Source organism: Sylvia atricapilla, chromosome 8 (assembly GCF_009819655.1).
Source record: "Sylvia atricapilla isolate bSylAtr1 chromosome 8, bSylAtr1.pri, whole genome shotgun sequence".
NCBI lineage: Eukaryota > Metazoa > Chordata > Aves > Passeriformes > Sylviidae > Sylvia > Sylvia atricapilla.
Window position 1 is genome coordinate 32,082,387 of NC_089147.1, and position 26,736 is coordinate 32,109,122.

The 26,736-nt window shown below is 48.5% G+C and overlaps 2 protein-coding genes across 3 annotated transcripts in view; one reads left to right on the plus strand and one right to left on the minus strand.

Moving 5' to 3' along the window:
• A1CF (APOBEC1 complementation factor) overlaps positions 1–26,736 on the minus strand; it is a 503,111-nt gene that overhangs the window by 382,489 nt on the left and 93,886 nt on the right. The window lies entirely within an intron of this gene.
• Positions 1–26,736, plus strand: part of PRKG1 (protein kinase cGMP-dependent 1) — a 374,077-nt gene that overhangs the window by 333,670 nt on the left and 13,671 nt on the right. For both annotated transcript variants that reach the window (XM_066324329.1, XM_066324328.1), the window contains exons 10-11: positions 15,833–15,929; positions 25,444–25,583. In XM_066324329.1, coding sequence (XP_066180426.1) covers positions 15,833–15,929; positions 25,444–25,583 — 237 coding nt within the window. The remainder of the gene's footprint in view (positions 1–15,832; positions 15,930–25,443; positions 25,584–26,736) is intronic.

Here is a 26,736-nt window from a genome sequence, read left to right on the forward strand (position 1 = left end):
AACCTTTATCCATCTGAAGTTTGACTCCATCAAGCAGCTGCCCCAGCCTCAGGGTTGGAGGTGGTGGTCTCCTGCTCTCCAGAACAGTTCTTTCTCCATGAGAAGACCTCTCCTTTAGCCTCCTGGCAGCTTCTTGTCTTTAATGGTCTTTGCTGGGAAACATTCGGAGAGAACTTTTGCAAACCACATACATTCTGTCGAGCAGATCAGCCTTAAGTATGGCGCCTTCAGGAACCTCCATATGTCCCATTGTGGGAGACAGTAAATCAGTTTTATTCTACTCTTTATGAGAGTTTTCACTAATAAAGATATGGACAGTACAAGGCAGAGGTGCCCAGGTCAGCTCTGCAAGACTGTCACAGATCCCCAGGATCCCTGAGGCTGGAAAATCCCTCCCAGCCCACGGAGTCCCAGCTGTGCCCCGTGCCCACCTTGTCCCCAGCCCAGAGCACTGAGTGCCACCTCCAGCCCTGCCTTGGACACCTCCAGCCATGGGCACTCCAAAGCTCCCTGGGCAGCCCCTGCCAAGGCCTCAGCACCCTTTCCATGGAGAAATTCCTGCTGCTGGCCAAGCTGAGCCTCCCCTGGCCCAGCCTGAGGCCCTTTGCCCTTGTCCTGTCCCTGTTCCCTGGCAGCAGAGCCCGACCCCCCCTGGCTGTCCCCTCCTGGCAGGGACTTGTGCAGAGCCACAAGGTCCCCCCTGAGCCTCCTTTGCTCCAGGCTGAGCCCCTTTCCCAGCTCCCTCAGCCTCTGCTGGGGCTCCAGCCCCTTCCCCAGCTCCTGCCCTGCCCTGGACACACTCCAGCCCCTCCAGGGCTCTCTGGCCATGAGAACTGGACACGGCCCTGGCCGTCCCTCAGCAGGGCCAGCACAGAGGGACAATCTCTGCTCTGGGCCTGTGGCCACCCCATGGCTGGCACAGCCCAGGGGCCATTGGCCTGGTGCCCCCTGGGCACCCCTGGGCTCCTGTCCAGCCGCTGGCACAGCACCCCCAGGGCCTTTCCCCACGGGCCCTTTGCAGCCCCTGTGCCCCAGGCTGGAGCTGCAGGGGCTGGGCTGAGCCCAGGGCGGCACCCGGCACTCGCCTTGCTGACCCTCAGCCCATGGATCCAGCCTGGCTGATCCCTCTGCACAGCTCCTGCACACCCACACTCCCAGCCAGAAATATTCTAAAAGGTTTTCCTGTGTCCCGAGGATGCAGTGAGGATGTAAATCTCCTGCTCCGTGCATATGTGTGGGATTGCAGGACATCTGTGCTTCCTACAGAAAAATGATGTCGGGAAATTCAGGGGCCCTGGAGAGCTGCAGGTGATGCCGGGGGCAGAGGGGCTCGGGGAGGGGAGGCATGGCTGTGGGGACGAACTGGGAATGCTGCAATTGTTGGGTGAAAATTATTAGGATGTTTTGAAAAAAGCGGAGCTGCTCCATAAAAGCAGGAGAGAAACCAAATAAAGAGTGGAGGAGCACACCAATGTCCCCAAAGGCCCCTTCCTAGGGCTGTTAAAGGATGTGTGGCTGAAGGGTCATCCCTGGAAACGTGGGATATTCCTGCCCTCCAGTGGAAGCAGGGGAAAGTGCTGGGTAAGGGATGGGAGCCTTCAAAGGGATGCTAAGAAACCCTCAGGAAGCTTTTGATCTGCTGTCCCCTGAGCTGCCCCTGGTGTTGTGTAGCAGAACCCGTGGTCCCCTCTGCGTTCCCCTGGACCTGCTGCTGTGCCCGTGTCCCGTTCCATTTCCCAGAGCTGGGGTGGGATTCCAATGCTGGGAAAGCGGCTTGGAGGGGTTTTGGGCGAGCACTCATCAGTGCAAGTTCAGCTCCTGGAATGGCACGAGCCCTTCTCCAAACCGAGCTGAGTTGATGGGAGGTGTTTTAGGAAAGATTGTGCTCTGTCAGAAGAGCAGGGATGATGTTGGGATGAGCAGGATTTGGTGCCTGGTGTCCCCAGATAAGCCAGCTTGCATCCTTTCCCAGCCAAGGAGTTACCTGAGGTAAAAAACCCTGGGAGTTCAGGTGGTTTGTTTGGCTCCTTGTTTTTCTAATCCCTTCCTGCTTAGCACAGGATAGAATTCCAGTACTGTCAGAGCACTTGGGGGTTTCTCCTGCCGTGAATTTCGGCTCAGCAGCAGCAGCAGAGCAGCGAGAACTCTGTCTTTGCCTGGCTGCCATGTGTTAAACAAATAAATGCCTGATAAGAGCTTCCTTTTATCTGGTCAAGACAAGCTGTAAGATTGAGCAGCTCCTGTCTCACCATGTCAGACACAAACAGCTTCCAGGGCAGCCTGGGAAACACGGCTCTGGGCTTTAGTGCTCTTAGACATCACAAGGAGGGGTCTTGAGTTTCCCAGTTTATCTCAGTTCTGTGCAGATCTGTTGGAAGTGCCTCAGTGCATCCAGCTGGGTCCTGTCTCTGCCCGTGCCCTCCAGCAGGCATCTAGAAGGGGGAGAAGAGCAAAAGGTGATTATTGATTTATTAATTGGGAGCCTCAGGTCTCCAGTGATTTGGGGACTGGGGCACTTCCTGCTGTCGATAGATTTGAACATTCCTTGGTGGGTTTATCTTCCCTGGATCTGCACAGCTGCTTTCCATGGCACACCCTGACCTTTTCAACTTCGATCATCTTCTGCCAGAGTTGTCTTTTCCCCTAGCACAGAATCCAGTCCAGATTTGTACACATCAGTTTTCAGTACCTTTTCCAACCTTATTCCTTAGCTTTTGAGGTGAGGGCAGTAAAGGTGCATGAATGACCATCATCACCTGCTTATGCAGGAGTTTTTTTCCACTCATTTCATTCCTACAGGGTTTCAAGTGTAGGTATCACCTTATTCCTCAGTGTCCTTAATTCTCTGTTCAGTTTTTCACCTTGGGCTTTTGTTTGGTGGTTTTGGTGATTTCATATCCTTGACCAACGCTGTCATTGTGCTTGTCCTCCTTGTTCTTCCAGTTCATCCCCAAAGATGTTCAACAGGAGGGATTTGAGCACTCCCTCCATTAGGAAAACGAACCATGCATTTTCTATTTCAAATTTTTTTGTTTTGTTTGTTTAATCAATGCACAGACCGTTCTTCTTATATCCTTCCTGTGAGAGCCTTTCAAACCTTGTCAACTGCCATGAGGAAATCCAAGCCAACTGTATCCAGCAGATCTCTCTTCTCCACGTGCCTGGGGACTCCTTCAAAGGGCTCCAGTAGGCTTGGGAAGCGCCTTGGCTCTGCCCCAAAGAACTCGGATTTATCCACGTGTCAAGTGCTGCTGTCAGGACAGATGTTGTGTTCAGGGGACCAGAGGGCTCTGGATCCCGTCAAAAAGCCACTTCCATGCTGGAGGTGACACAGCAGTGCTGGGGGAGGCCCATCTGGTCCCATGGTTGGCTTGGGTCCCCTCCTGACGCTTCAGTGGGGTTCCCCCGGAGCTTCCCTGGGAAGGAAGATGTGCTGGGAGGGTCTCCCCAAGACCTTCCATGTTGAGCCCAGGGGTAAAAAGTGCACTGAGCTTCCCTCATGGCTTTGTTCTCCTCGGTGGGCTCTTTCCAGAGGGTCTCTGTAGGGTCTCTACAGCCCATGGTCAGGCTCGTGCTGCCGCTGTGGTCAGGAAGGGTTTATTAGTTGGTTTGAAGCCTTTTGAAGTTGTTATTTGCCTTTTCTCTTCTGTCTTATGGAGTTTTTCCTTTCAACTGGACATGATTTGGTTCTTTTTTCTCTGCTCTTTCTTGATTCGTTTGAAATTATTTTGTATTTGACGGGTGCTCTTGCTTTTAATATCCTGGCTCCTGCTGCCACTCAGCTGCTCCAAATTCCTGCGGGCCTCTCCTAGATCCACGCTGGGTGTGTTTGCTGTGTCCAGAGCCCCATGTGCCACTGCTGAGATTTAATTCTCCTCATCAGCTCTTTCAGCTGCTCTTCAAATTCCCTTTTGTGACTTTTTAAGTGGTGATTTTATAGGAAACCTCTCTCCAGCAGTGTTAGATCACAGCACATCACGGTTTTTCTAGTACAAGGAGGTTCTCCCAAGGGTAGGACTTTGAATTGGGCCTGGCTTATCTTTTCTTATCTGTCATGTGGTTGTGTCTGCCCAATCTCTGGAAAGGTCCAAGGCCAGGTTGGACAGGGCTTGGAGCAAGTGGAAGCTGTCCCTGCCCATCATATGATGATTTTAAGGTCCCTTACAACCCAAAGCAGATCACAGCCACCCTTGTTCACTCTTTGGGTGGACAGAAATCTCATCCTAATACTCTCCTTTCTTGTTTACACTGGGATTTCCATCTACAGTTGACCTTGATAATTTGTTTTGTTAACCTTATTTAGCACAATAAATTACTCTTTTTTAAGGGCAGGCTGTTTGGTGTCACCTTTCTGTCCCCAGCGTCTTCTGGGGGTGTAATCCTGTCATCTCAGAGATGGTCCTGCCATTCCTCTGTGTCAAAATAACCTTCCTGAGAGCTGAGAGCTTCTAATTCTCCTGTTCTTCACGTTTAGACCTTGCTTGGATGTTCCTGCATGCACAGGTTCTTTGGTTTTCCTGCTTATCCAGATTTTCTCCAAATGGACCTTTCATCCTTCTGCCTTTTTCTGGCTTTTGCCAGGTAAAGGTTAACTGTGTGGAGGTGTTGGACTCCTCCTGCCTCTGCACAGTCCATCCCATGTGGAACCAAAAGGACCTGCCCAAGCCATTGACTTTGCTTTCCAAATGATGCTCACACAAAAAGCAAAAATCTCAGCAGGTAACTCAGATTAGAAGCAGGTTTGGAGCAGGGAGATCCCAGGATGGGGTTGGTTATGTGGAACTCGGGTTCAGTGAGCTCTTCCCACTTTTCCATCTGTCTGCCAGAGCAAACCAGGGGAGCACCAAACCCCTCTTGGTGTGCACACACATTTGCTTTGTGAGGGGAAATCTTCCTGCCTGCTCCCACTTTTCCAGTAGGAGTTTATGTGATATTCTCCTCCTTCCTGCCTTCCCCTTACATGTCATCTTTTATTTCCCAAGTAAATTAGGATGGAAAATGCCTGGTGGAACAGGTTCCACCAGCAGTGCTGGCATGGCTGGAGCACTCCTGCATTGGCCAGAGGGATAAATCCTTGAGGGTGTTGCTGGAATGCTTTGGGAATTTTGGTCCTGAGATGTCTGTGCAATTAGATGCTCCCTCTGATGATCTGTGGGGGAGCCTCTGGAGTAAGAAGACATCATTCACCCACCTACTACAGCAATGTCACCAGATCCCGTCACACATGGATGCCCTTTGAGCAAGGGGAATGCAGGTCCTGCACCTGGGCAGGAACAGCCCCAGGAACCAGCACAGGCTGGAACACAGAGCTGTCCCTGGGCCAGCAGAGTGTCCTGGGGCTCCTGGGGGACACGGAGCTGTCCCTGGGCCAGCAGAGTGTCCTGGGGCTCCTGGGGGACACGGAGCTGTCCCTGGGCCAGCAGAGTGTCCTGGGGCTCCTGGGAGACACGGAGCTGTCCCTGGGCCAGCAGAGTGTCCTGGGGCTCCTGGGGGACACGGAGCTGTCCCTAGGCCAGCAGAGTGTCCTGGGGCCAAGGAGGCCAGTGGGATCCCGGGGCAGCAGGAGGAGCGCTGGCAGCAGGGCAGGGAGGGCTGGGGGCCCTGTGCCCAGCCCTGGAGGCACCTCTGCAGCGCTGTGTCCAGCTCTGGATCCTCAGCACGGCAGGGCCAGGGAGCTGCTGGAGCCGAGCGAGGGCCCGGAGCATCTGGGTGCCCAGGAAAGGCTGCGGGAGCTGGGGCTGTTCAGCCTGGAGAGGAGCCCCAGCGGAGAGGGGCCCCCAGCCCTGGGTGTCCCTGTGTGCAGGGAGGGCTCCCAGCAGGGCCCAGGCTCTGCCCAGGGGGCCCAGCAATGGCCCCAGAGCCACGGGCAGGGCCTGAGCCCAGCAATTCCCCCTGCACAGGAGGCACAACTTCTTCCCTGGGCGGTGCCCGGCCCTGAGCACATTGTCCACACAGCCCGGGGGGCTCCTCCCTGGGGCTGGGGCAGAGCTGTGTGCACACAATGCTGTGCCCTGTGCTCTGGGATGGCCCTGCTGGGGCACGGAGGTGGCACCAGGTGCCCACCCAGCTCCTGCAGCCTCTGACAGCCTGGGAGCCTGGGATTTGAAAGAGGCTGTGGAAACTTAGAAAAGAAAGCTCTGGGGAGAGCTCAGAGCCCTGCCAGGGCCTAAAGGGGCACCAGGAGAGCTGGAGAGGGACTGGGGACAAGGGCTGGAGGGACAGGACACAGGGAATGGCTTCCCAGTGCCAGAGGGCAGGGCTGGATGGGATACTGGGCAGGAATTGTTCCCTGGCAGGGTGGGCAGGCCCTGGCACAGGGTGCCCAGAGCAGCTGTGGCTGCCCCTGGATCCCTGGCAGTGCCCAAGGCCAGGCTGGACTTTGGGGCTTGGAGCGGCCTGGGACAGTGGGAGGTGTCCCTGCCCATGGAAAGGGGCTTGGACTGGATGAGCTTTGAGGTCCCTTCCATTCCAAACCATTCTGTGATTCCATGAAAGACCCCTCAGGAGCCCTTGGAGAAGGAACACAAGTCCTCTCAAGATAGAGCTCTGCCTCTTAGCAGCTGCCAAGCTGAAATCCCTCTTGCTAGGGATTTTCTCCCAGAGGACTTGGCCATTGGAAAAATGAATTGAGGGCAAAACACTGTGACAGAGTTGTCTGAAACCCCTGGGACTTGAACAAATGCACAATAAGTGGTGAAGACATCAAGTTGGACAAATAAATGTGTCTGACATCGTCAATCTATTGATCTGTTCCCCACATTCCTTGAAAAGTTTAAGAGGAGAAGCTGCAACGAAATCCTTTTAAGGTGGGCATTGCCATTTCCATGACCTTTCCCCATGCAGGTCCTTCCTGGAGAGTGGAGGCACAAGGGCTCCTTGGAGCTGACATGCTCAGCTGAGCCACTTTGGGGGTGCTGGGGTCTAATTAGCACTTTGCAATTAGCTGGGGAGATTTCCTAGAGCACAACTGTGATCTGAGGAGTTTCAGGCTGTAATTAGATGGAGCTTTCTTTGAGATCATGTCTGGCTTTCCAAGGGTGGAACCCAGGTTCTTTTCCAACAAATCCCAACAACTTTTCCTCAAGTACCTTTGGTGTTGTTCAGTGGGACCTTGGAAGCCAGTTTGGTAGCTAGGATTTATTGCCCTTGCAGAGTTCCTTTGGAATTTTAATGCAAAATTCTTGTTTTCCTGAGTATCCACAGCAGCCTTGGTTCCCCTTGGGGTTTTCCAAAGGGAAAAAAAAAATCCCCAAGGGATCTGTAGGTATTGTCACTGAATTCACCTCAAAAAGCTGAAAGGAAAAACCCTTGATGCCTTCTTTTCCAAAGAGATTTTATGGTCTACAGACCCAAACTGTTGAATCCAAAGCTAATGAGGAGCAAAGAGGGAATTCAGGGAATTGTCTCCTTTCTGCCCAAAGCACTCCTTTGTTTTTTTTCCCCTTCTAAATTATTCGAGGGCATTAAATATCACTGTGGGAGGTTTGTTTTCCACTGCCTTTGTGTTATTCCCTTAGGAGCTGGGGGCTGAGTGCTCCCCCAGAAACCCAAGATGCAGCTGCTGAATCTGGGGGTTTAAATCCCAGTTTGCCCCAGGAATCCATGATTTGGATGTGAATTTATTCGATTAATAACATTTGTTATTGTTGATGAATAACATTTTACTGCTCTTCAATTTTACATCAAATATTCTGTTCATTGGGATGAAATGAGGTCGCCAAGGTCTGAGTGCAGCATTTGAGGTGCTGGGAGAAGTCTTCTGCTTTTCCTTAGGATTTTGTTCACTAAGCCAGGATAAAATGTGATAGGAGGCATTTCTTTGGCCTCCAGCTAAAATCATCCGGAATTAAAACAAGAGACCAGGAAAAAGGGAGGGAAAGGAGAAGGAACAACCCCCATCCTTAAGCAATATCCTTTAATACTGCACAGAGCAGGAAACTCCACCAGAGGAAGGAATATTCCACATCCTCCCTCCACCCCTTTTAATTAAAATGGATTAAAATCCGGGGGGTTTAATCAGACTATTCTGTAGGGTGTCTTGTTTGAACTATTTCAGGACGTTTTGGCATGAGGAATAGTACAAATGTTGTTTTACATTGCTGAATCCAGCACTTCCCAGACAAGGACATGGGGAGGTTCATTTTGGAAGCATGGAGCTGTTTGTTTAGGGGAGTTCAGGATGAACATGCGCATCTGGAAAACAAATTCACATTTCCATGGTGACCTCCCAGTGACTTCCAGAGAAAATCAGGGACTGGGTTCCCTAAAAACCCTTCTTGTGCTCTTCTGAGAGCCCTTGGGCTCAGATCTCTATGGAGTTCCCATCAGTTAGCATTTTCTATGCTGGTTGTTTTTTGGCTCTTCCACCAAAATTGTGGCTTTTTCTGGCCCATCAGCATCATGTGGATGTGTCAATGGACAATTCCACAACGTGGGTGCTGGAACTGGGGAGGGGAGGGTTGGGATTTTGGGAGCTCAGACTCCTGGGGGCCATTGTGAGCTTTAAAGGGAGTGATGTACCTCTCTGTGTTACAAGAGGAGAGGATCTCACACGAATATCTGGGGGAAAAAGGGTGGAATTTGCATTTGAAGGGTTTTTTTCTCAGGTGAGGTCCCACTGTGGGGTGAGAGGCACTGAACTCAGCAGCACAAGGTGTTTGATGAGAGATCACCAATCTCTTCGCACATTTAGGGCTTCAACAAAACTCACTTCAGAAAATCCAGATTTTTCAAAGAGTCTGGGTGAGGAGAAGCACTTTCTGAGCTGCTTTGGCTGCATTTCAGTGTGTTCAGTTACAATTCTGGGTGAGATCAGTGCAACATCCAAGTCTTCAAAGCCCCTTAATTCCAACAAATCTCTTTGTTTAACTACTGAACCGACTTGGAATGAGCTCAGCTTGCTGCAAGAGCAAAATACTGTGTTTGTGGTGCTGAACTCTCACTGAAAAGTGATTTGCATTTAAAAAAATGGGAGGGGATCTACCTGAGTTTTTTAACCCTGTATTTTTAATTTCTGATCTCCTTCCCCTTCCAGAGGAAGTTAGAGATGCTTTAATATCTGGTTTAGCTGCTAGTCAAAGCTCCCTTTCCTGTAAGAAAATCTGAAGCAGGGGGTGTGCAATTTTCTCCTGATGTGAAAGGCTGTGAGTTCAGGTGCTGAGGCATCCAAGAGCAATTCCCAGCCCTGAAAACACGGACTTCAAAAGAAATCCTGCCTTTCTTTTCCATGCAGTGGCCCCTGCAGCTGCAGCTTCAAGCCCAGTGGAACCACCAGCACATGGCTTTTAAAAATCCCAAGGAAAACGCTCTTGGTTTGGATTTTTGAAGGTGTCAAATGTGGAAGACAGTGAGAGGAGCAGTTAAATCAGGAGTTAAAGCCACCTCAGAAGGATGGGCTGGAAGGAGGACACCTGACTTAAGGAATACCTGGGTTATTATTCCCATTTGTTTGCCCTGGATCCATCCCCAGATCCACCCTTCCACTTTTTCAGTGTGGTTTGCAATTTAAAAAAAAAAATCGAGAGTAGAAGATGAGCTTGATGTTCTCCTTCTTGGTCTTCCTTGGGGCAGGGCAGCAAATCCTCATCTGGAGGTAAATCCTCTCTGAGCAGCCAGGATCAGTGGGTGGCACTGTGGCATCCATCCCTCCATGGACTGGACTGGCATTACGGTAGCTAATCCCAGGCAGGAATTATTGATGGAGATGTCCTGGAATCATTTTGGGATCTGAATTTGTGATTCAGCTGTTCAACAGAAGAGCTGAATTCATCCCCAGCTCTGTAAAGTTTGTGATGGACAGGAAAACAGGCAAAGAGCTGGGCTTTTCCTCAGAACCTTTGTCCTTCCCAGTGCCAGCTTTTCCTGAAAGGATCTTTGGGAAGTTCCCAGGTTCTCCTATGAAGGAGATGGACACGTGGAATGCAGAGGAAGGAGCACAGAGGCCTTTCCCATACATTCAGGATGTTGTTATTCCCTGCTCTCACTGCCTGCCCTGCCTGAGGGGCATTTTGGGGTAAACACTCCCTTCCAGCTAATCCACAGAGAGCTGGGAGTGCTCAGATCCTGGGGAAGTCTGGAGAGCAGCTTTGGTTCAAGGGCTGGGTTCAAGTCCTAGTTATTTTTACCCCCAGAAATCCTGACCCCATGGGTTGACCTGTGGAGGCAATGCTGGATAAGAAGGGTTTGCACCTGGGGTAGCACCTCTGGAATCATGAGTAACAACACTTGCCATAAAGAAACAGGGATTTGCTCTCAGTGCCTCCCAGGAATTTGCTTTCAGGCATTCCCAGGCTCTGGATCCTGCTGGTTGTGTCCATGCCCTGTCCCTGCTCCCCTCTGTCCCCTGCCTGAGCCCCCTCAAACAGGGCACAGCTGAAGCTCAGCCTCTCACATGGACACAACAGGAGGTCCTTTTGTTTTCACTTTCACCTATTCCTCGACTCCCTGTTGTCCCAAATCCCTGGGAAAGGTGTGATCCTGAGCTTTTTGGAGTCATTGGAGCTGGCAGGGAAGGGAAGCTGTGGCAGCTGTGCCACCATTTGCTGCATCTGCTCCTCTTTACATCACTTTCAGCCATGAAGCCTCCTGGTAACAGGAATTCCAGCCGTGTCCCTGCCACTTCCCATTGTTCACCTGCACTCAGATTTGTGCTCTTCACACAGCACAAATCCAACCTAGGGAGCTTTCCGTGATTTTAGGGGTCCAGGCAGGCAAGGTCCCATGGATAGACCAGACCCAGGTGGGTGATTTCATCCCAGCTAAAATATGGACAGTCAGATGGAGAGTAAGAATAGTCACAGAATTGAAGATTTGGGGGAATTTTTCCTTTCTTTTACAGAGATTTTTTTTAAATGTCCCATCAGCTGAAGCAGCACTTAGTAAGATATTAATTGTGGCTGCCCTGTCTTGGAAGTGTTCAAGAAAGGCTTGGGAGCAACCTGGTCTAGTGGGAGGTGGTTAGAACAACCTGATCATGAAGTTCCTTTCCAAGCCAAGCTATGCCATGCTCCTCTGACTCCTTCAGAATCTCGCTGTATTTTAAACCCATAAGAAGAGGGCGTTTAGTGGGCGCTAAAATCAAGTTGAGTTTTGGGATGTATTTCCTTCCTCACCCCACGTGTGGATCTCAGGCTCCTGTGTCTCCCTGCAGGCTGGCTCTGACCATCACCATCCAGGTGCTGCAGCTCCCCTTTTCCCAGTTTTTGCAGCAATTCCGTAATTTCCATCTTCAGGAATGCATTTCCTCAGTGACGGGTGAGGTGGTGCCCAGTCTGACAAAAAAACCAAATAAAAGGCTAAAAGGCTGCTTGTTAAACAAAGCTGGTGTTTGTCAGTGGGGAAGACTCCCAGAATCTGGGTTTACCCCCAGGCTGGTGGTATTTGCTCAGATCAGGGTAGTTGGTTCCCATTTGGTTGCAATTCCTGGCTGGCTGGCAGCCTGCAGGTGGAGAGGAGCCAAGTTTTCTCTGGAGATGACAGTTTGCTAACAGATGTCTGATGTTTCCCAACACGGTTTAGGATGGGAATCAGGAGCTACTTAGCAGAGCTGAGCAGTTGGGTAATTGCAAGCCTTTGCTCCTCACATTTTCTCGTTTATCAGCTGCCTGGGTGACTTGATCATTTCATTATTTTTTGTTGTTGTTCATTGTTTTAGGAGGCAAAGCTTGAAATATTTCTCAGAGCAATCATCATCCTAGGAGGCAGTGCCTCATTGAAATGCTGGGAAACCTCCAGCAGTGGGAGGAGCCACAGGATTTCCTCTCCCCTTGGGCACAGCGTTGCCCAGATATTTGGGCTGTGGCTCCTGCACTGCCATTTCAAAGGACTGGCATTTTGGAAGAGGGAATTTCCTCCTGAGCCCCCTGATTACTCTGGTGTCTTGTACGTGGTGCCTGTCCCTGCCCAAGAGGAGGCTGAGGCAAGGCAGCTCCTCAGGAACAGGTATTTTATTTGGAGGCAGGGAAAAGAGTTGTGTTCCCAAGCCCCAGATCTTCCAGAGAAGGTTTCAGGAGGTTTTCTGCCATTCAGAGTTGCAGGAAATCTTGGAGAAGAGCTTGGAGGTTTTGCAGGATGCTCCTGCCTAGCTCAGACCCGAACGTCTCCTCTGCTGCTCGCTGAGGTCTCACTGTGCTGTTAGCTTCAGGAGTGGGCTGTGAGCTCTGCCCAGACTGGCCTAGTGCCAGTAGGTGACCAAAACCTGCTTCAATAAGCATAAAGTCCCATTAGGAGCACGCAGGGAGTTGATTCCTGGTGTCCCACCAGCCCCCGTGAAAAGCTCAGCCTTAATTTTAAAAGCCCTTCAATTAAGAACAGACTGTTTGTTGCTTTTGGATCACACGTTCCCTATATCTTTTCTTTTTGTGCACTTCCAGCTGTGATTTTCCCGGCATTTTGACCTGGGATGAGCAGCACAATTACCAGAATATCTAGGGAAAGGCTCTTTCTTAATTACAGCTAATTCAGCTGGAGACAAAGAAGCCCAGAAATCCCAGTGCAGGAAGTTCAGGCCTCGTGTCTGCACAGCTCCAGTGTGGCACTGAACGTGCCTGTGATGCCTCCAAGGCATCTTCCCAGCACTCCTCTCATCAATTAATTCAGGAATTCGAACTCTTCCAGAGGTCAGAAAAGCATTTGATTATTTGGAAAGTCTCCAAGCACTGGCATAAGGCTGGGATTTACAATCAAACTGCCTTTCTGATTAAAGAGGAATGGCATGAAGTTGTGGCATCCCCGAAGTGGAGAAAAGCACCTTGCCCTGGCACAGGTATGATGCTGTTTTATACTACAACAACACAGACTCCAAACTTCAGATGGCTGGAAATGACTCTTCTTCTTGGGATGTGACTCCCTTATATACTGTTTTACACAGGCCAATCTGATTGGTGACAAGAAGACAAACTTCTTTAATCGCATTGCTCGGACCAGAGGGACATCAAGAAGAAGTCCCTCCTAGGGAAAGGAATGAAAACATGGGTACAGTTTACAAAAACATTTCTCCTGTTTACAGAAAATTCTCTGGGAGAAAAGAATTTCAGAAAACTAAAACATCTCAGTCCGGAAACATCTCAGGGCTACACAGGTGGATTTCTCGCTCAAAGGGATGAGTTATTCCCACCTCTGTTCTATGGAACTGCTTCCCCAAACACATTGTCCACACAGCCCGGGGGGCTCCTCCCTGGGGCTGGGGCAGAGCTGTGTGCACACAATGCTGTGCCCTGTGCTCTGGGATGGCCCTGCTGGAGCACGGAGCTGGCACCAGGTGTGGTCCCTTCCAGCCTGAGCTGCCCTGTGAATATCCCTAACATTCCTGACGGGTGCAGATTCTTTATCCTGATCCAGAACTGAACATTTTTCCTACAGAAAAATATTGTTAAATCAGCTTCTGTATTCCTTAGCACTGCCCTCCCAGTGCCTTGAAAGGGCCTCTATGCTTTGAGAGGTGATAAAATCAAACATCACAGATGTTTTTTTGCCATGGTTCTGTCAAGTGAGGATTTTGGGAGCTTCCCAATTCCGCTCAGGTTCAGGAATTGGGAAGGAACTCTAAACTTCATGATGAGGATCACACCCCTGATTTCTGATTTAGCTTGAGAATATTTGTATTTTCATTTTTTTTTTTTTTTTTTTTTTTTTTTTAAGATATTTATCCTCCAGCTTAGCAGGTTTGGAATGCATAAGGACTTCATTTATAGGAATTTGGTATTTAAGTGGACTTGGACTTCTGTAGCTGGGAATAAAACAGAGTTCCAGTGAGACTGTTGTTAGTGGCTATGGGGAGGGCTTGTTTGCTTGACTTTACCTGTGCTTTGGTTTCATGGCATATTTTTGCCATTTCATTTGGGGTTTGGAGGCTTGTTGCACTGCGTTTAGAAAAAAATGCCTCCAGTTTGTCTCATCTTCTTTGCTGCCCTTGTATGCACTCACTCCATCCAAGGTGTGTCAAGCCAAGGGATTTCCAAAAGCAATCCCGAGAATGCAGCAAATATTTTTTGAAGGAAAACAATACAGTTTTTTGACATGTTCCAATGTAAATCCAGAAGATTTCAGCTTCCTTATCCAGGAAGGTGTCCCTGCCCGTGGCAGGAAGGCTGGAATCAGGTGGTCTTGAAGGTCTCTTCCAACTCAAATCATTGTGTGACCCTGGCCCTGAAATTGTACGTCTTTTTGTGCGTTGGCAGGAAATTTTCCATGCTGGGATTTCATCTTCCTGGCAATTAGAAATCGTTAAAGGTATTTAACTGCTCTGTACATTCATCATGGGAGTGAGAGGCACTCACTGCTCTGTCACTCCTGAAATGATGGCTGTGCTGTGCTTTGGAGGGGGACATTTAAATCCCTTTTTAGTGCCAGCTCAGCGTTCACCTTGTGATGAGCACGAAGGGATCAATGAGCAGCTGTGGCACTCAAGGTTATCCCAAGTTCACAGCGGGCTGTCCGTGCTGATTGGCTTCCAAAAGTCGGATGCATCAGGAGCAAGGATCTGGTGACAGCATAAAAAAGAAAGCAGGGATGAGGCCATTTGCTGACCGCACCCCCTGGGAGAGAATCGTGCTTTATTGCCTCAGATTTGGGGCTTCATGATGTGACCTTTCCCATTGTCGGACTCCTATTTGTAGGTTTCCCTTTTCACTTGGCAAAGAATGGAGTTTTGCTCTCTCCCCCTCCTCCTCCTCCATTGGCATTGAGGTTCTAAATAGAGCAGAGGGGGTGGCTCGAAGGGAATCTGTGAGTTAATCAGTTCATGCTGTTAATGAACTAATCAGGGTGGGGATGTCCCAAAGCTGGCCAGGTGGCTGTGGGAGCGGGATGGTGGCTCCTCTTCCCACTGCTGTTACCCTGCACAAGCAAAGCCTGCAGTGATTATGCCCTACTGTTAATTGCAAGCTATCCCAGCTGAAATGAAGCCCTGCAGCCTCCAGGCCTCTCTCCATAATCCAGCCCACTCTTTTCCCATAAAGTCACCCTCAGCCAAAGGTCGGACACGCACAGGGACTCTCCGGCAGTCGAATGTCACTTTTCATGGAGGGGGCGGATCCTGCTCGTCCATTTCCCCTCCAAACCTTTCTAAAAATACCCTAAACCTTAACAAGGAGATATTTTGGGAGAATCATGGTCATGGATAGGCATGGGAAGCTGATTCTGGCAGGCTTGCATGGGTTGGAGTTGCGTGTTCCTTACTCAGGGGCTTGGTGTTGTGGGGCAGTTGGCCATGGGATAAACAGTGAGCATTGGGAGTTTGGGACCTCCTGGCTTGGGGTGGCTGCTCTGACTGGGTTTACAGGAGGAGAACAAGTGAAGATATCCTTACAGGAATGTTGATGTGTGACTGAAGTCATTCATTTCAGGCATTTGCAGCTTATCAGATCTGATTTCATGAAACCTGACTGGGATTTCTCTCCCGGGACCTTTAGTGATCCTGCCACTTCCAATAAACATTTATAGAAACTGCTGCCAGCCTGTGGATATGAGAAACTCCTAGGAGAGACTTTTATCTTCAAAAAATCCTTAAAGACACCAAAATACTTAAAAGCAAACCCTATCCAGGAGAAGATGGATAGAAAATGCCCAGCTGTAGCCTTGGGAGCTGGATTGCGGTGCCGGGCGTTGGCTTTGCACCCTCGGTAGGGAAGTTTGCTGTTCCCCCTTGGAAAACTGCCCTCCGGAGCCGTGCTGGGGCTGGGAGCAGCAGAATGCTGAACTAAAAGCCAGTTTTGAGAGCTGAGATGGAAGTGCAGCAGGTAAAGGCTGGCCCAGGCTCCCCCAGCTCGGGGGCGTGCACTGCTCAGGTTTGCACCTCTAAGAAATTTCCGTTTTTTCGCCTCAAAACCTCCAGATACGAAGCCGAAGCTGCCTTCTTTGCCAACCTGAAACTGTCGGATTTCAACATCATCGACACCCTGGGCGTCGGAGGGTTCGGGAGAGTGGAGCTGGTAGGTGACCTCTTCTTCTTTGTGTGACATCCTGAAATGACTGGTGTGCTAAAGGCTTCATTTCATTTGTTATTACGCCCCAATAACCCTGAGAAAAAATGATCTGCCGGGGTTAGATAGTGAAGAAAGCTGACTTACGTTTCCTGAGAAATAAGAAATGTACCAATAAATGCTTTGCAGTAGCCGAGAAGGATTTATGTCCTGGGCTGAGAGAGGAGCACGCACCTCCTCTCTGTCTTAAGTGGTTTATGGCATTGATTTATGGCCCTTTAAAAACAACCTGGAGAATTGGGGTGGGTGCTGGGAATTGGAAGAACAACCTAAAATCTTATTTAACCAGATCCAGAGTAAGAGCAGAAAGCCTCTCCTATACATTTTTTATTCAGGTCTAGAGCGGTTGTCCTCAAAGCCGAGCCACGACAGCACATCCCCGGGAGGGCCCGTTTCTGTGCGGAATTGTAGAGAAAAGACAAAACCCGAGGCTGCTTTTTGCTCGGCTTGGCTTTGGAGCTCCATGGTCTCCTTTAAAGCAGAGCCTGAGTGAGAGGCGACCTGTTTGTAGCACCAAGGCAACGCAAAACCTTGGAGTAGGAAGAGGGAGTTGGGTTACACCAGGGAGGAGCTCCGGACACCCGACACTGGTGCAGTATGTCAGGAACTCCTGCAAGCCCGGGCAGGAGGGGAACAGACTTGCTGTTGCCACCACAAAACCAGAGGGAAGCCTCCACTCCCTAACTCCAGTTCCTGCGGGCGGCTGGGAATTGGAAAATGGGCAAAGCCAGGTGGTTTTGGTGGTTATTTGTGATGTGAAGGGTAAATCCGGTGTGCAGAGCTCAGCTTGTTCTTCCCTGGGGTTTATTCCTGCCTTTGCCTGGGTGGATGTGAAATCCTGTGGAGGAGGAGAGACACTGGTCCCTTCCTGGGGTTTGGGGTTTAATGTACGATTAATTTGTTTATGAATAATTAGTTTATGAGTATTTTGAAGGAGTCACCTCCTGAGGACGCTTTGGAGCAGGAGGTTGTCCTCAACCTCTCTCTTGATGTCCCTCCATCCTCTCTTGGCACCAGGGATTTGCTTCCAAAATTAACCTCTGCTTCTCCACCCCATAGTGAGGGACCCATCAGTCTGGGGCTTGGTTGAGCCTTGTGAAGGTTTTGGGTTCGTTTTTAAGGGGTTTTGCCAACCTCAGGGTGTTCCTGGGGAGGTGCACGGGTTTGTCTCTGTGAGGGGCTGCTGGTGGGACCCTCACTGGTGTCCATGACCAAGCCCCTGCCTGTGGCAGCTTTAGAGTGACAAAAACTGCACCCTGGTGATGTGTGACCTTGGTGAGAGGAAGAGCAGGAGGTGCTCTGTCCCTTCAAGGTGTCAGCTCGAGAAGAGATATCCCATTCTGAGCTGATGTTCTCATCTCAGAAGCCTCCCAGAAGCCCTGGAGCCACCTGGGGTGGGAAAAAACATTCCCAGAGGTTTTCTTCTTCAGGGGTGGGTGCCCCTCTCCTGAGCAGGAAAATGCTGGATAAGCTCGTTTTTTGTAGCTCTTAAGTGACACTGAACTGCACACAGATAAAGCAAATTTAAAAATGTAGCTCAACACACCAGATTTTGCTGTTTTTCTTTACTGCAGAAGGAGATTTTGTTATAAAGCCAAGAAAATATTCCTTTTGTCAAAACTGAGTCTGGAATTGCTGCCTGATGTTTCCACCACCTCCATTAAAAATATGGTTTATTACTTGGGGCTAAAAATGTAAAATATATCGGAGGAATCATCACTTTTATTGCCTGAATGTGGAAATGCAGGAATGTTCCTGGAAAACCTTCGCAGTTTTTTGTGCTTTCCAGGAGTAAAATGGATCAAAAAAGTGAAGGACACAGCAAGGAGAAGGAATTTTATAGCTTTGGGCACAAAGCCTCAGAACGTCACCGCTGCAGAGGGCAGCTGGTGATGGCTGGGGGGAAACTGGAATGTCTGGGGCTGGGATTGGACAAGAAGAAATAGCATTCCCATTGGATGTGGTTTTCCAGACACCCCTGGGAATGCTGGTGCCTTGGAGAGGTCTCCCTTTCTATTCATCCAGGCACGAGAGTATGGCTTTTAGGTCAGACAGCCTGAAATTTATTTTCAATTCCATGGATATTGCACATGGAAATCCCCTTTTTGTCTTGCTTTTCTGGGCAGCTTTGTTTATAAAACAAATCTCAGGAAAAAAAAAATTCCAAAGCGTTGGAATGAGTGTTGTTTGCTCAAGTTTTTGATGCTTCTTCCAACTTCTTTATGGATGCTCCTCTTCATCCCAAACTGGGCTCTGTAATTGACTTTTGTCTTGGTTTTTCTTGAGGGATAACCCATCCAGAGTTGGAGAAACCACAGCAAATGGCAGGAGCGGGCTTTCTGGGATGCATCCACTCCTTTTTACAGCTCAGCCTCCTTGTTTTAGGTCAGCTGAGCATCTCCTGTGGTGGGATCCAGGATCAGTGTTAGGAAAACAGGAATTTCAGGTGCCACTGGGCTAGGGAATGTCACCTCACCTGATGGGTATGGAGGGCAGGTGTCCCCAGCCCTCAGAAATCATGTCTGCTGACCTTTATTGCTCTTGGCTTTGTTCTTTAATTTCCTTTTCACTCAAGTCCTATGCTCCTGAGCATCTGCCCCAGGGCAGTTCTTCTGGGTTGAAATCAAGATTATTTTTGACAGCTCTGAAATAAATAGATTGGAGTAGCTGAATATCGGGGATTGGAGTCATTTTTCCATGGAAATGGTTCCTGTAGGTGATGGCTGAGCACAGGGAGACTAAAAATCACATCCTTGCCCTTTGCATTCCTTCTGGCTTTGTGGTGGCTCCAAAAAGCAAAATTCCTTTGCAATATGGAGATTTCTACAGACACAGATGAAAACATGCACATAAAATGTTGCAGCCGAGTTTTACGGGCTCTGTACAAAGTGGACACAACAGAATTTTTCTGATTTATTTGTGTTTTAAGAGAAATCTGGCCCCAGCTTCTGAGGTGCAATTAAATCTCTTCCAGCCTCCAGCCTGTGTTGTAAACAAAGCCATTAGTGAATTAATTAGATAACGAGGAAAAATCCGCTGCAATTGTCTTCTGATAGGCTGACAGATGCAGAATCCAGATATTTATTGGTGGAAGTTCCCAACTGTCTCCAATTTTCAATTCCCAAGAGAGCTGCTTTTCCTAGAGATTGCAAACTTTTTCTATTGGAAAGATGATTTTTCTCTTGGAAATCTCCTAATTTTGGGGTTTAATTATCAGAAATAATTGCCTCAGGCTGGGCCAGGGGAGGCTCAGCTTGGCCAGCAGCAGGAATTTCTCCATGGAAAGGGTGCTGAGGCCTTGGCAGGGGCTGCCCAGGGAGCTTTGGAGTGCCCATGGCTGGAGGTGTCCAAGGCAGGGCTGGAGGTGGCACTCAGTGCTCTGGGCTGGGGACAAGGTGGCCATGGGGCACAGCTGGGACTCCGTGGGCTGGCAGGGATTTTCCAGCCTCAGGGATCCTGGGATCTGGTGAAATTTTTGGCTTTGGAAAGAATGGATCTTTTGGTTTCTGTGAAGGGGGAAGATTTGGGGGTTTCAGTGAGGGATTTGAGATCAGGTACCCAAGGAAATCCCAAACTCATCTAAAAACGTCACTCCTTCTGAGCTCAGCAGAATCCTGGGGATGATCTGACCCATTTTTTTTTATCCCTTCCCAACATTTGCAGCATATTCCCTTCTCCAGCATATGCAGGATGTTTACTTTGATCACACAGCCACGTGGGGCTGGACCACTGCAGGGCTGTTTTCATTTTCCCTGGATTTTGAATTCCTGTTGAAACTAAACTCATCCTTTGTTAACGAAAACACATCCCAGGGCTTGTCTGTTCATGGAAAGGGTCTTGGCAACGTTTGGAAAGGTGAGATGTGTTGGGAGCCCATCAAATCTGGGCAGAGGCTGGATCAAGATAAGAACTGAGCCAGGGATTTCAGCTCCAGCAGGAATTAAACATCAAAATAAGTTTTATATTTTATACAAATCCAAAGTGAGAAGCAGAGCAGGATCACGTATGGGATTGTTGGAGTTTAGCAGTGAATTTTTCCATTTCCCACATATCTTAGCCATAGAATCCTTCTTCCTCTATTTACTTTGCCTTGGAATTATTTTATGCATGAAACCCTTGACATACCTCATTGCTTTTTAGCCTTTTGCTTCCAGACATTTCTGTAAAATCATTTTTACCTCTGGGCTTTATAGGAAGACAGAAATTTTAATATATTTTAATATATTTCCCCAATATTTGCCCTTTACTCATAAAAAAACTTGGCTCTGTTTGTTATCAAGCAATAAAAATCAGTTTTCAGTGCAGGGACCAGGATGTGGAGTTAAAGGGGTCTAGCACAGTTGAGTATTTGATTAAAAAATTGTTACATTTGCTTTTATTAGTGTCTTCTTAGTGTATAATTTTACAAATAATTTTCAGTAGAATCTTACAGTGCTCCAATTGGGATAGGAAATTCAGTGCTTTCCCAACCAGTGGAATCTCGATTTTTTCCAAAAAAACTTAAGGTCACTGTCATGGACAGTTTCCACCTTACTGCCCACTTGGAATTTAATCTGAAGGATTCATCTTTTAAAATTCAGCCTACAATGTATCTTGTAGACTTCATTTTTACTCCATGATTTTTCTTTCCATCTTCACCTAAAATCCCAGAATCCCAGGATGATTTGGGTTGGAAGGGACCTTAAAGCTCCAAAATTCCATCCCCTGCCCTGGGCAGGGACACCTCCCACTGTCCCAGGCTGCTCCAAGCCCCAAAGTCCAGCCTGGCCTTGGGCACTGCCAGGGATCCAGGGGCAGCCACAGCTGCTCTGGGCACCCTGTGCCAGGGCCTGCCCACCCTGCCAGGGAACAATTCCTGCCCAGTATCCCATCCAGCCCTGCCCTCTGGCACTGGGAAGCCATTCCTTGTGTCCTGGCACTCCATCCCTTGGAAATACCCTGGAATGTTCAGTCATGGAGATAAATCCTTCTCTGGGGGCTTGTTCTGCATCCTGGTAAAAATTTATGGAAGTTTCCACTTTTCCAAGGTCAGCTGGAATTGGATCAGCACAGGAATTGCTGGAGTTGCAATCTGTGTATCACACACATAGGGGTGATTTATAGGGAATACAGGCAGGGAAGGAGGAAGGATAAGAAACACATAGCTCTTTTTTCCTCTTTTCCATTGAGCTGTGGATTTCATCTCATCAATACCCCTTTTCCCAGCCAGCCTGAGAAAGCACCAAGGCGTAAAATCATATTTGTTTTTGTAGAAGTGTTAAAACCCAGACAAAAATCAGGCCTGGAGTGCTCTTTGTGTCCTGGAAACTGCAGAAGTTTAAAACCATAAAGCAAAGGAAGGATTTTGGAGTGGTTCCAACAGGAGGAGCCAGCTGTGATCCTGTGAAACAAGGACATGGAAAAGCCAGAGAAGCTGCACCACTTCCTTTTCCCTGCCTTTCTTTGCTCACAGAATTCCAGAGTGGTTTGGGTTGGAAGGGTCCTCAAAGCCCATCCCATTCCATGGGCAGGGACACCTTCCACTGTATTTATAGCTGTGCATGTTCCATATTTATATCAGCTGTGCATATATATATGCAACATATATTTTATGTACATTTTAAATATCTAAGCAAAATAAAAATCAGTTTTTATTTCATTTTTCTTCCACCTTGTGAGCTCAAACCCAAACTCCTTGTGGTTCCTGTGGCTCCCTGGGCTCGCTTTCCCCTCAGGATTGAAGGATGGGGTTTCCTCAGCAGCCCCTTCTCATCTTCTCAGGATTAATCTTGTTTGGTGGTTTTTAAATTAAAAAAAAATAATCCAGGTGACTCCTACATTTTTTTTTTCAACTTTTGGAATGAGATTGGGTTTGGACACGTGGGCATTTTTGCATTAATTAGCATAGGATTAATACTAAAGGCTGTTGTTGGTAGGAATAGTAGAAGTGATGTGGAGTTTCCCACCTTTAGATCATAAAGTAATCCTCAAAGTCGCCTTTGGCAGAGAGCAGAGCAAGGAGAGGGCTCAGGCAGGCTGGAAAAGAAGGAAAAGCCTCCAGGGCTCATTTTCCAGGTGATCCAAAAAATAGCCCTTGGGTTCTGTACCTGTACAGCTCTGGTGCATTTAATTAATTATTTTTACTTAATTAATTAATGCAAATCAATCCCTCTGTGGTTTCAAATTCCCACAAATCCTCTGCCTTCCAAAGGACTGGGAATAGAAAATGGATCTAAGTTCTCTGGTGGCATCAGGTCCAAGCCTTACCTGAGCAAATTACAGCTGCCTGTTCTATATTTAATATACTGGTAGATTGGTATATTGATACATTAATATTAATTCTTATAACAGTTAATGTAATAATAATTATTTGATTTGTTAAATATAATCATATTGATTCTTCCAATATATTAATAGATTTCATATAATAAGAATTGCAGCTGCTTTTTCTACATTTATTATCTGCAGCAGTGAGGACATCCTCAAACACCAAATAAACTCTCTGCCTTCTTCCTCCTGGAAATTTCCTTCCTTCCCTGGACTCACTTGGAAGTGTAGAAAAGCAAGTGACTTCCCCAGGCTCTCTGTCCCTGACAAAATAGTAATAAAAGTTTTAAAAATAAACATCTCTCTTTTTCATGAGAGACACAAAAATCAGATGGTAAAAATCTGTGGCATTAAACAAGGGGACACACTGGGATTTATTCCCAGCACCCTTTGTTGTGCAATATTGGAATTTATTCTCTTGATTCTCCACCAGGTTGTTGGGTCTGTTTTCACACTGATGCCTGGTACAGATTAACATTAAAAAACGAGAATTTCAATTTTTAAAGTACTAAATATTGTATTTTTTATTATTGTTTGATGCCCAAATCAACCCAGAAATGCTCAATTTTGGTGCTTGGAGCTGCTTTCTTGGTTGTTTTTGCGTGTGGACAAGCTAAAATTAAAAAATACAGGCTAAAAGAGAACAAATCTGATCTGGAGAATCTGGGATTTGCAAAGACTTTGGTGGGAAATAATTTAGGGGGCAGTGGTGGTGCTTGTCCGTCAGCACAGCGACTGGTCCAGTGGGAAGCCAAGAAATCTGGGTTCCCACCAGAAGAAAGAGGGATGAATTCTCCACAAGTTGATCTTTAGTCCTCCCAGATTTTAATTGTTTCTTGGTTTTAGGTTTTGGTAAATTCAGCTCAGCCCAGATTTCACCTTGATTTTCATCAGGTCTTAGATCCCTGTGTGCCACCTCCCTGCTCCCCTGGCTTGATTCAGATGGGATAATACCCAATATTTCATCCTAACAGTTAAACTGAAGCCATTTATTCAAAATGAGACTTAAAAAAACCAAACAAAACCCCAAACCCTAACCCCAAACCAAAAGTGCTTTTATCACTTTTTAGTTGGCCGAAAGTGCAGAATTTCTTTGTGCTTTGAGCTGTGGTCAAAAGAGGACAAGGAATAATGGGGCAGCAGGGATGAGGGAAAATAATCTGCTTTATTTTTTGTGCATTGCTTGGGTCTTTGTTATGTGTTTCTCTGAAAATAAAATGGCAAAGATAATAATTAGGAGGGTGAATCTCAGTGTGAAAAATAGGACAGGAGCTTTGGTAGAACAAGTTTTATGTGGGCTTGGAAATTCTTGGGGCTGTGGGGAATGTGAAACCACAAATCTGGTTTATACATATGTATTATATATATTAAAAACAATTAAAAACAAGTTTAATGATGAAAACTTTAGCTACGGATGGTTGGCCTCTCATTAGTTAGACTTTAAATAATTTTTAAAGTGTAGCAAATGGTGGTGGTGTTGGAAACCTCTCTGCCAGCTGAGGACCAACCTGTTGGGATTGATTTCCTTAAGGTCTGCATGTCCTTTTGGACTTGAGGCTCCCAGTCTGATTTCTGGGGATGCTGGGGATCCCATCCCTGCTGCTGTTCCCATGGGGATCCCATCCCTCCCAGCGTTCCAGCGTTCCTATGGGGATCCCGTCCCTGCTGCTGTTCCCTGATCCCTGAACCACGACAGAACAAAGCAGGTGGACAAGAAGCTGTTCAAGTTCAGGGTGTGTGGCCAGGGAAAAGCCTGGGGGAATGTTTGGATGACATTCTGGGGAACATGGTGGGATTATTGGAGTGTCTGTGCACGGCCAGCAGATGGACTGAATCATCCTTGGGGGGCTCTTCCAACTCAGCACATTTCGTGGTTCTATCAAGGTGCCGTGGAGTGTACACCACCCACATTCCCATCAACAAAACAATACAAAACCGGAACTGGCACTAAGTAAACTCTGATGGTGTGAGTGTTGCCTCCTAACCCTAAAGCAGGCTGGGTTTCTGCTGGGGCTCAGCGACAGCCAAGCTGCTTCCCTCTGGCAGAAGCCAAATTCTTGCAGTGACACCAGAACAGAAGTTGCCAGATGGCACCTCGTGCTCGCCACGGGGGAAAGCACCTCACTGGAATATTTTTGGAGGCCTGGGAGGTCAACAGTGGGGCTCCTTTGGGAGGGTTGGCCAGCAGGGGAAGGGTGGCTGCCTTCCAGCTGGCTTTGGGATGGGGACCTGTCCCTTGGGGTGCCTCAGGGTTCAGAAGTTGCTAGAGTTACCCTGAGAGCAAGCAAACAACCCCTGTCAGCCTCAGCTCGGGGAACCAGGCTAAAAATAGGGGGCTTAAAGGGAAAAGCACAGCTGTGAGCAGGCAGTGCTGTTGGGAAGCCAGGTCTGCTTATCCTCTGCGGGGATCCCAGCTCTGCAATTCCCAGCCAGGGCCAGCACAAGTGGGCTGAGCTGGAGGAAAAGAGGCTGGGGAAGCTGAATGTTAACTGGCAACACCTCCTGACCTAAGAGAAACACCCACAATTGGCTTTTCCCTAAAAATCACGGTGTTTAGGAAAGGCTTTCTTAGCAGTAAGCCAAGGAGTTAGAAGCCTGGGTCACGACTGGAGAGGTGGGAGGAATTCCTGGAAGGCAGGTGTGGGAAATGGATTTGTAGAGGATTCTCAAAGCCCGACAGAAGGCTCACATAGTCTTGTGCATCTGTATGCAAACTCTGAGATGAGGTGTGCTGACTTAGAAATACCATGGATTAGGACATTGTTGAGAGAGAAATGGAACTGGAAAGAAGTTTCAAATTATGACCTCGCAAATAGACTAGAAATTTTTGAGAAATAGAACTATGAGAGATGCATTGTAGTAGGACCCACGTGGGGTATTTTTAGATTATTGGTTTAAAAGCATTAGCAGCATTGTGTGGCAAAAGCTGATAGGCTCAAAAACGCTTATAATGTACTGTAATTAAGAAATAGTTTGTCTTCTGATTGTGATGGTGTGAACTGTAAAGACCTGCACTGTCTCACTCCCCACATGAGACCGAAAATGGAATAAAACCTTTTAAAACACCTCTCAGGAGCCCCATCTCTGGGTCAGACAAGGGGTTTGTCCAGCTGGGCTGTGCCCTGTGTGTGACCCCGGCCTGTCCTGCCGTGCCCAGGTGCAGCTGAAGAGCGAGGAGGCCAAGACATTTGCCATGAAGATCCTGAAGAAGCGGCACATCGTGGACACGCGGCAGCAGGAGCACATCCGCTCCGAGAAGCAGATCATGCAGAGCGCCCACTCCGACTTCATCGTCAGGTAACGCCCCTCAGCATCCCAGAGACCCACACGGGGACCAGCCAGCCTGGGAAGGCCACCAGCTCCACTCCTGCAAGGTGGGGGAGATGCCTTGTGGAGATGTGGAGCAGGAGGAACGTGCTGGGCAGAGTTCACTGGTGCTGTCAGATGATCCGTGTGGAATCACACACTGGTTTGGGTGGGAAGGGAGCTTAAAGCCCACCCAGTGCCACCCCTGCCATGTGCAGGGACACCTCCCACTGTCCCAGGCTGCTCCAAGCCCCAAAGTCCAGCCTGGCCTTGGGCACTGCCAGGGATCCAGGGGCAGCCACAGCTGCTCTGGGCATCCTGTGCCAGGGCCTGCCCACCCTGCCAGGGAACAATTCCTGCCCAGTATCCCATCCAGCCCTGCCCTCTGGCACTGGGAAGCCATTCCCTGTGTCCCCTGACCCGCTCTAGCTCTCTCAGACCTCCTTTAGGCACTGGACTCACCATCAAGAATTTATACATACATATATAAATATATATTCATCATGACTGGGCTTTGCTCCAGGTTCATTTTCCTTTTCCTTCCCAGTTTCTGAGTTTTCTGAGGCTGGAAGGCAGGGCTTCATCCTTTGAAATGACACAGTGCCATGACAATGAGCAGCTGTGTCCAGCTTTTCTCTTTAGGGAATATTTGACAGCTCGAGTTCAGCATCCCAGGCCTCCTCATGGGCAAACACATTAAAACCATCTCCCTGCCCCAAACCTAAGCAACACCTCCAGGGAATAAAAGGGGTGCCAGGCATTTTGGGTTGTTTCCATCCTAGTAACAACATCCCCTGGCTTTTCAAGGACTGTGAGGACACAGAGAGTGTTCTCTCAGTGCTGTAGGTCAGGATGGAGCAGTGGATGCTGAGGATCCCTGGAGGCACCTTGAAGGGCATCCAAGCCAAGGCTGCCTCATCCCACCCTTAGAGATGCCTGGAAAACTTTTCTGCCTTAGGACATCAGCCCTGCTCCCCAAAAATTGCTCAGGAGGTGCAAACAAACCCAGGGTGAAACCAAACCCCAGGAAGGAATCCAAAGGGAAGCACGTGGCCAGCCCAGGGCTCTCAGGGGGTGTTTCCTCCCCAGGCTCATCCCTGGGATTCCCCTGGAGCCCGTGGCCTCTCCTGTGATTCATGGGTGA